Below are 9,395 nucleotides of genomic sequence, written 5' to 3'. Positions count from 1 at the left end.
CAAGGAGCTTTTCAATTAAGTTGATCAGCAGGGTGGTTTGTGTTTGCTCGTTCTTGTAGAAGCAGAATTGATTGAAAAGCTGTAAGGTGGCATTTAGCTTTCCTGTAAATCCTTCAAATTAGAGAAAAAAGGTCGTTCAACAAAAATAGCCTTTATTGGTATATGAAATCCATTATATTAAGACAACAGTGATACAAAGACTGACTGTGTGAGGTCAAGGTTTTAATTATAACAGCAGGTTTTTTTTTCTTTTTTCTTTAATGAAATGTAAAATAAAAGCATGCAAGTCAGTAATGGGTAACAAAAACAACTCAGAAATGATTGTTACTGTCTTTGGCAGAATCACTGGGCTTCACATCCTCTGATCTGGAACTCTGTTTAACACAAACATAGAAACATCAAATATGAACAACAGGACAAAAATTGTAGGAATACAAGCAACAAATGTCACTAATTCTAATCTTTCAGAGATGAGTGAGGCCTTAGACTTAACTGTGTCCCATGTTGGTCGCAGCCCTAGAAGTTTTCAAAGTATCCCTGCTTGAACACACCTGACCTAAATTAAATAGATCCAACAGCCAATGATGTTCTGAGTCAGGTGTGTTGTTGCAGGGATATGTTGAAAACCTGCAGGGTAACCCTGGATTAAGATATTCTTAGTAAGATGATTGCTGGTAAAAAAAAAAAAAAAAGATAAAAATATCTATAGTTTCATGTTTAAAGATATGGAAAGGTCAATATCTCTTTTTACAAATAATACAAAGTAAATCAGCTAATGAACTTAACTCAGCAACAAGGTTGGAAACATGGTTCAGTACAGAAACATGCAGCTCTTCTGTCTATTAGATCTTTCTAACCATACTGGCTTGTTAATCCATACCTTGGATTTGAAGAGTAGGTTAATGACGCCCTTTGAGCGTCTGTCTGCTGTTCGGTCAGAGGTTGCACAGACTGACATGCTCTTACTATCCCTCCTGGCTCTGGACGAGTCCGCCTCCTCTGTCCCACCAACTACTGACAAGGACAGTCCTAAATAAAGGCAGAAGCAGAATTTAAGGTTTATGTTGCATCCATTCTAAATTCAGATGGAATAATCTGCTCATTTCTGCATTCAGACCATTGCAGCTGCTCTGGTGATGCAGATCTGCTCTGGCAACACAGTTGGCAATCTGCGTTTGTTCAGATGCAGGCAGTGGTGCTAATCAGAGGTAGTGTGTTAACACTCCAGTCTGTGCTGGCTCAGCTTGTCTGAGCTAAGCACAGCATCAATGAAATTTAGCTTGATGGTCCACATGACGTGTGTGGTCCATCAACTAATATAATGATACAGAAAGAGGATGAACGTGCTGCCTATTTATACCAGATTACACATTGCTATTACGTTGCTACAGCACTGCAGCGCTTGCCAGGGCCACTGAGGCATTTTCCCCTCACGACATTGCTTTTTTTTTTTTTTTTTTTAGCTTTGTAGAACAGAGGAGAAAAAAAGAATCCCAGGTCATGAATTTTTATTTTGAATTTGTGGACCCTTGTTTTGCAGGTGCAGCTGTATTTTAGTTTGCTGTGTAGCACCTGTGGTTTTGTGTGTGTTTGTGTGTGTGTCACCTGTGATAGCTGGCAGGGATCGAGAGTTGGCACTGGTCAGCAACACATTTCCTTCATTTGGCTCAGACAAGTTGGTGTCACTGCGGAACTCTTGTTTCTTGGACAGCTAGAGGGAGACAAAGATCATAGCAACTCAGCAGCGCTGAAGCAGAATCTTTCATCTCTTACACATTTAAATTTCCTCTCCTCTCTTTTCTTTGCTCCACTATCACTGTTACCCGTTTGCAATCCAGAGTGCTCGTCCTTTCTCTCTCTTCTGTGATGAAGATCATGCTGCTCCTTTTCTTCTTCTTCTTGCTCTTCCTTAGTCTGACCTCTGCATCACCCACCGTCACCACTCCCTCCTCCACTGTGCTCATACTAACACTACCACTGGAGCGCTGCAGGGACCAGGAGTTTGGAGATTCAGGTTGGAGGTCCCTGAGAGTAAAGGGTAAAAGTGCAGGTAGTACATTTTTATGATCAGTGTAGATCTGAAGTCATTTTAATAGCTTGAGACACAAGGTTAGAAACATCTCTGCTACTTGTCTGCATGGGACTTGGTCGGCGTTCCACATTCAGATCCCTGCAGTGAGGAAATGGAGATTATGGACTGCCGAAAAGAACGTAGCATGGAGCGAGGACGAGTGGATTTTCTCTCATCCAGGTCAGGCTGGAGAAACATAAGACAAGCAGATCATACATGGATAGAAGAGAACAAAGCCACATCGGCGGTACGGTATGTGTTGCAGTTAGAGTAACAAGAATGATACAGGAAGAAAAATCAGAAAACAGCAAAGTCACTCTTTAAAAACTGCCTTATCCCTCCACTCATTGGTATAGTTTCTCCCAAAGGGGAGAACCAGTTTAAAATTAATAATCATATTTGCCCCCATTCAAAGCATCCAAAAGCGGTTGTGGTTGTAGAGGAATTTAAAAAGTAAAAATCCCACATGAACCCTCTAATCAAGGGATTCACGGAGTCCTTTGATCAAAAGATTGCCCCAGTCGGGTAATTTGCAACTTAATTGTCACAGTAACTCTGTCAAGTTTTCAAAATGTTTGTGTTGCATATGTAAGTTTTAAGTCAAAAGTTTCTAATTGTTGTACTTTTCCTCATTGCTCATTCATCATTTCTCCACTACTTACCAACTCTCTCACTCCATACTCTTTCTCCACTTTCTTCTTTAGCTGTTTGAAACACTCCTCCATGCGCTCATGGAAAGGACGTAGGTCATCCATTACTCTCTTCCCGTGGAGGGAGATTCCTCTACCCAGCAATGGGATCTACAAATACAGACGTTACGGTGTCAAAAAAAAAAACAAAGAAAGGAATTCTGTTGTATGCAGGATGTACATGTGGTCAGGGACATTCAGTACCTGCCATGCAATGAGGTCTTTGAGCCGCAGCAGTTTATCTCTGTCCTCAGGGTGCTGCTGAGTGTACTCCTCAGTGAAGAATGCCTGATGTGGAGGAACACTCGGTGAAAGAACATCAGCTGTAGTGTTTCTACTCAGGCAAAGGCAGGACTTAAAAGCTGAATTTTATTTATTCTGCACAAATATAACCTGAAAGACCATCAGATTTTCAAGAATAAAGACGAGCAAATTAAACATAACATTAGATAAAAATATTATACAGCTTAATGTTATTATGCAAATAATCCAACATTCTTATTGATGCATGATTGTGGAAAACTCTAAATTCAATAATTATCAGGTTTTACTGTATGTTATATAAACAAACATACATGACAGCATCATATCTGCAATGTTGGAATATTGCCAGTGTTTAGGTGTGAACTCGATGCAATTAATTTAATTAAATTTGCCTTGGATCATATTCTGAGCCTTAAGAGGTGAGCCAGACTTTAAGTACTAAAGTCATCATGGATGTTGCAATGAGGTCGTTTCTTTAGCTCCGATTACTTTTTAAGGACTCGCAATGAGCCGTAGAATCTTCATTTAATTGCTTTCTCTTCATCTGCTTGGTGCTATAACAGTTTGACAGTATGAAAGTCAGTTGGTCATCATGGCTCTTACAAAAAACAGCAAGGATTCATTATCAGATTAACAGTTTGATCTCTAATCTTTAAACCCAGACAGAAATTTTATGGCAAATCATGGGCCGGTGTGATTCTCAGGCTGATCTCTGAGAGTTTACCTTTTCATAGTTGGCAAAGCCGCCCATAACAGCTGGGTCCACAATGCCGTTGAGAAGCATGGAGAGGGGGTTTATTGGAAGGCTCCAGTCAGCCTGGTATTGGTTTAACATAGTCAGAATCTTCTCATTGGTGGACTCCATGGTCTCTATGGCATTCTCCAGTGGTGATAAGGTTGTCTAAAGAGGGAGGCAAAGTGGAAAAAGGAGGAAAGATGACAGTGTAAAAAGAATGTAACAAAAATTTAAATAAGGATTTAATTTGTGCAAATGAGATGGAAAAAAGGTTGCACAAGGGACATGCTGTAGTTCTCAACAACATTCAAATCAAATATGGAGTGAAAACTCACATGTTTCATGTCTATCGCCTCAAACCAGCGCAGGATCCCGGGCAGCTTGTACACAGTAGTAAACGTTGTACGTTCAATCCACATGGACTAAAACAAAAAGGTGGAGAGATTAAATAAAACAGTGAAGAAGTTAGTGGGATTTCTGCTATTTGTTAAAACTTATAACCAAAAATCATATTGCCTTGATGTCTAAACTTGTTCCAGACTTTATAATTACTGCACAATCTCTTCGCATCTAATCACATCACACAGTAATACCTGCACCAGATGTTGCATTTCAGCTACTCATCTCAAATCTTTTATCAGTACTGATAATTAACATGTGTAGACTTTATAACTGGATAAAATCCTCATAGGAGGAAAGGGGGGGTATTTATTTCAGTGTTATAGTAATAGAGACATACAGCAGAGTCTACAACATGCACATTGTTCATGTGACATGTGCAACTCTTTTCATGGATGAAAAGCAACTCACAGCAAACTCGTTGTTTGGGTCTACTGGTCCTTTCCTCACAGGTCTGGAGTAGTGAAAACGCTGCACATAGTTGGACTTGTAGAAGCTACATTGTACAAGAGCAGAGAAACAGAGATAAGCAACAAAAATAATAACAATAATAGATAATAAAATAGTTTATGATAAAGCCAGAGGTTTTTCATTGTTTAAAAAAACTATTTGCAGAATGAAACTGCACAGACTTGATGATCTGATCTGGGACAGGTTTGTTCTTCAAACGGGGAGGGATCTCCAGGACTGGCTGCACTGTGAAACACTGGATATCTGGTTCAGATTGCTAAAGAAATCCTACACAACATAGAAGAAAGGATTTCACTAAGGATGTGCAGCAATTATGAACTGAAACTTAAGCTATGTGCCTAACCTGCAGCGGTGAAGACTGAGACGCAAGAACAGCTAAAAAAAAGCTACACGAAGTTCTATCAGACTAGAAGTGATAGGATGAGAGAATCCAATACACCTTCACCTGATGTTTGCATCAGATTTATAGTGTCTGCCATTCACACTCCTCTAGTGATCAAAATACTCATTCATACCAAAGTACTAAATGTTAATAATTGTGTCTTTATCATTGTGTGTGTCGTTTACATGCTAACAAGTTTGTTTTAATGCGTTGCTGCATGAAGGATACACTGATGTGGTGAGTTCATGATGTCATCTCCTGGCACTGTGGTCATGTTGAGGCGCACAGCACTGGGAAACTGGCTCATCAATTGGTACTGGAAGTCCTCTCCACGTTCATACTCTTTACCCCGGTGGATAAACACCCTGTTCTGAAGCCAGGAGAAAATAAATGGAGTTAAAATGAAACTGCAAAACAATTTGCTGTCAGTAATTACCAATAGGCAGGGCCACTTAGATCTAAATGAAGTAATTCTTTCCAAACACCTGATTGTGTCTGCTTTTAATGCCATCTTTAATCTGAGTGATGTCATATTCTGGACCCCTGCAGATAAACATTTATAATGAATCGGGATTTTCTAACACATTGCTCTATAACTAATCCTGTAAACTACCTTAATGTTAAAGTAAAAATGTGTCCACTACAGAAATTTATAGTAGTCAAGCTTCAGCAATAAGTTGCCACTTTAGATTTCAAAGTGATATTCCTTATGATAGTAATTATAATCCACTTTATTTCTATAAAAAACAGAGTAATCGTATCATTGCATTACATTTCCTTTGTGTTCTCACAAGACAGAGACATAAATACAAACCCTGAGGAATGGAGGGTAGCCCTGTCCATAGAAGCCCACGGCAAAGTAGTCCGGCTTGGGCCGCAAAATCTTCATAATATTCTCATAGAACTTGGCTTGTTTTTCCTGCAGAAAGAGGTGAGGAGAGAAAGCAAGGATGAGTTCAGGGGAGAGTTTCAGATGTGCACCGTGTGCAGTCGGGGTAGTTTAATCAGCTCGTGCCAATGACAAAGCTATCCTCAGCAGAATGCTGGGCTTGTGAGGGTGATAGAGGAAGAAAAAAAAAAACAAAGGTGCACGCCATCCAAGGGCAATGTCTGTCATTTATATAACCACATAAATTTGCCATTAGCTGAGAGAGACACTGCTGCAGTCATATAAAGAGAGAGAGGGGTTTTGGGATTGTTTGGAAAGATTTGAATCACTCTGGGGAAGGTGAAAAATTGCATCAAGGAAGAGGGACACAGAGAAGGAAAGGTTGCTGCGGTGTCACTCCTTGATTTGAGAGGAAGCAGGAAGATTAAAGATACATTGGGAATGGTCTAAAGTAGTGGGGTATGAAATATTTTCATGGGAAAAATGGTAATATAAAAGACTGGAGTACAGTTAGTATTAAACATGGATGAACAGATGTGCTGAATTATGTAAATTTTTGAAAGTGTAGATGATTAATGGAAAAGGTACATATATGCTGTGATAACTTTGTTTTTTTTAAGTTCACAACAGCAAAATATAAAACTTAAATAAGAGTCAAAGACAAAACCAAAATATGTCTTTTTAAATGTTCAATTTAGGTTTTTCATCAAGTATTAAATTCAGAAAGAAATCATCATGAAACAACAGAAAAATTAAATTTTACTGCTTCTTTCTTAGAAACCTCTTTCTTTCAAATGATTCAAGAACATCTAACATATTAAAAGGAACAGAGCGAAGATGTCCGCAGAAATGAGGAACAGAAAAGTATGTGATGATGATGACGGTTGTGCAGAAGGTATGAGGTGATGCATTACCAATCTCTTGCTGAGCAACTCGTAGTCAAAGATTTCGTTTTCATACTGTTCTGCTAGTTCCTTGCACAGAGTAATGGCTTCCTCCCACATCTGAACACACACACACACATAAACACACACACAAGGAAAAGAAACAGAAGTGTCCTTTAATACACCATCTGTTAATAAATCAGTGGCAGCTGTTGTGGGGGGAATTTCATCTTGTGAAAATCTGTTTCCAGGTGTCTGCAGAGCGATGGAAAGTCTCTATTCTCGCTTCAGCAATCACAAAACCCTCATGGAGAATACACAATGTTTTGTGTCACCAACATACACACAGACTATGACTGGAACATTGTCTAACTGTTAGGAGATGATGACGGTGTATCATTTAGGAATGCAGCTTTCATTAAAAGCAACAAAGCTCAATGCAATTATTCTACCAAAAGAAAACTTTTAGAGGTCATCATGACTTTAAGGTATTTATTCATTACTCCTCAGAAAAAAACAGATTCTTTTACTGGAAAGAGGTAAAGTACAAAATAAATTCTCTTTACAAACATACAGACCTTTCCTTTGTCAAAGTAGTCAATGATGGTGTCGTAGAGCATTTCTTTGAGTTGTCGCTGTGTTTGGGAGCCGTGGAACTCAAACTGAGGACTGCACATGTCATCTGACCACTGACAAAGAGGTAAAAATACAGACAGACAGCAAAGCAAGAAAAAAAATATAAGATGCTTGTCAGAGTGTGCACAATTATGACTGGAACCTTTCCTAGAATAAATCAATACTAGACCCAAGCAGCTGCAGAGCCAAGTTCATTAGGTATTATTTAAATTATACAATAGTTAATCTTCTAACACAATAATCGGAAAGAAATTAATTTGGAAATAAAAAAAAACAAAACATGATGATTTGTCAGGGAGTCTAATCTGCTTAGCACAGTGAGCCAGAAGATTAGAGCATGTTGTGTGTTACAGCTTGCTCTTTCCAGTAATGTCAATGACATGGCTGACATTGCAGACAAATGGAGCTCGTAAAAAAGGCTATTGAGTTTGACTGCTTTCATGTAATGATACAGAAAGGAGAGAAAGGAGCAAGACAATTCCCTCTGTCCCACTGTATGTCTTGGTGAGCCTGCAAATGTCCCGTAAAAGAGAAGAGGAGACCAAAAAGGTCACATTCTCACAGATGCATGAACACCCTCTCACACACAAACACGCTAACTGTGCAAGTGCTCTGCATCAATCACCATGGTGATATAGCTGCAGTGGCCGATGCAATGCCATAAACTAACCTCAGGGGTTCATCATTTGGAGGCCAGCACCGTAGCAACCATTTATCAGCTCATAAAAAAACTGTCTCATTTGTTGCAGGCTGGCAGGTGATTAGGCAGAGCTACTTGGTGTCCAGCTTTAAACAACAAAACATCTGAATGTGTGTGTTTGTGTCTGTGTGTGTGCCTTGCCTTTAGCAGACGGGAGTGAAGCAGCAGGGTGTAGGCTGCCTCTGTGTAGTTTTCGCCCTCCAGGTGGAGGTCCCTCAGCTTGTACAAGTACCTGTACACATTCACAAGCAAAAAAACATGTAACTTCTAATGGCTTTATAAACAGCTTCAGTTTCACTCCACAAGATGCCAGTGTTGGGCAAGCTGAGGGCCTGCAAATAAAACATCAATCTGCAGTGTGTATCTATGTGCATTGTTCTTGCATGCATGCACACATGTACACACAATCTATCTGAAAAATGGGTATAACAAAGTCATTCTACAGTACACACACATGAGGCCAGTTGATTATGCTATAGGTCTTTTAGTGGTCTGACAGGTGTTTGCTGCCTAATAAGGTTTTATAAGCCTGACAAAGATCCACATGAGGACAGTAATGTTCAGCAACATTAACATCAGATTTAAAACCAGAACTGGGCCGGGGGTGTGGGGGGGATAACGGGTCTTAAGGACTGATCTTATTTATATCATTCAATTCACACAATTAAGTTGAAGAAAATAACAAATTTGTCAAAAGCTTGATTTGGACTAAAGTAACTGGAATATAGAAGTTTTTTTTTTCTGAAATCCACAATAAATTACAAAACAGCTTAATCCCAGATAAATCTGAGATACACACCTTCAGTCTAAGTCCATGTACATGTTGTGCATGTCATCTGCCATGAAAGGTCATGAATCATGGTCCTGGTATGATTACATGACTGTAGAAAGTCAATTAAGGAATATAGATTATGTTAAATTGAATCCCATTAGATTTTTATCAATGAATCTGTACTTTCAAAGCTTAAAAATGACATTATGAAGTTAGTTTGTTTTTATATAAATTCTCAATTTGGTAAGAAAAAAATACAGTTAGCAGTAGAAAATGGGTGGATGGATGGCTGGATGGATATGAATATTTTAAAAGTGTGGTGTGTTAGAGGCAGTAATACTGCGCTGCAGCAGACAAAATGAGTTACAAATTGTGTGACACATTTTATACACGCCGGCAGATGTTTCACAGCTATCCTGGTGTTTTGTAAACCCATGCAGGTAAAGCACTTTGTGTGCATGACACAAAAATGAAGGACGCTCATCAAATAACATCAGGAGAA

General features: G+C 39.1%; 1 protein-coding gene across 1 annotated transcript in view; it reads right to left on the bottom strand.

The window, feature by feature from the left end:
* Positions 1 to 214: 214 nt before the first annotated feature.
* Positions 215 to 9,395, bottom strand: part of dock2 (dedicator of cytokinesis 2) — a 105,244-nt gene continuing 96,063 nt past the window's right edge. The window contains exons 36-51 of the mRNA XM_079250555.1: positions 8,263 to 8,353; positions 7,364 to 7,474; positions 6,816 to 6,905; positions 5,827 to 5,931; positions 5,241 to 5,382; positions 4,792 to 4,873; positions 4,571 to 4,655; positions 4,096 to 4,182; positions 3,749 to 3,925; positions 2,965 to 3,048; positions 2,734 to 2,871; positions 2,130 to 2,257; positions 1,824 to 2,025; positions 1,606 to 1,711; positions 881 to 1,029; positions 215 to 374 (exon numbers count right to left, since the gene is read on the bottom strand). Coding sequence (XP_079106681.1) covers positions 312 to 374; positions 881 to 1,029; positions 1,606 to 1,711; positions 1,824 to 2,025; positions 2,130 to 2,257; positions 2,734 to 2,871; positions 2,965 to 3,048; positions 3,749 to 3,925; positions 4,096 to 4,182; positions 4,571 to 4,655; positions 4,792 to 4,873; positions 5,241 to 5,382; positions 5,827 to 5,931; positions 6,816 to 6,905; positions 7,364 to 7,474; positions 8,263 to 8,353 — 1,840 coding nt within the window. The 3' untranslated portion in view covers positions 215 to 311. The remainder of the gene's footprint in view (positions 375 to 880; positions 1,030 to 1,605; positions 1,712 to 1,823; positions 2,026 to 2,129; positions 2,258 to 2,733; positions 2,872 to 2,964; positions 3,049 to 3,748; positions 3,926 to 4,095; positions 4,183 to 4,570; positions 4,656 to 4,791; positions 4,874 to 5,240; positions 5,383 to 5,826; positions 5,932 to 6,815; positions 6,906 to 7,363; positions 7,475 to 8,262; positions 8,354 to 9,395) is intronic.

Source organism: Telmatherina bonti (assembly GCF_933228915.1).
Source record: "Telmatherina bonti genome assembly, chromosome: 12".
Taxonomy (NCBI): domain Eukaryota; kingdom Metazoa; phylum Chordata; class Actinopteri; order Atheriniformes; family Telmatherinidae; genus Telmatherina; species Telmatherina bonti.
Note: the sequence above shows the minus strand (reverse complement) of the source record. Positions and strands in the feature narration are given on the sequence as shown.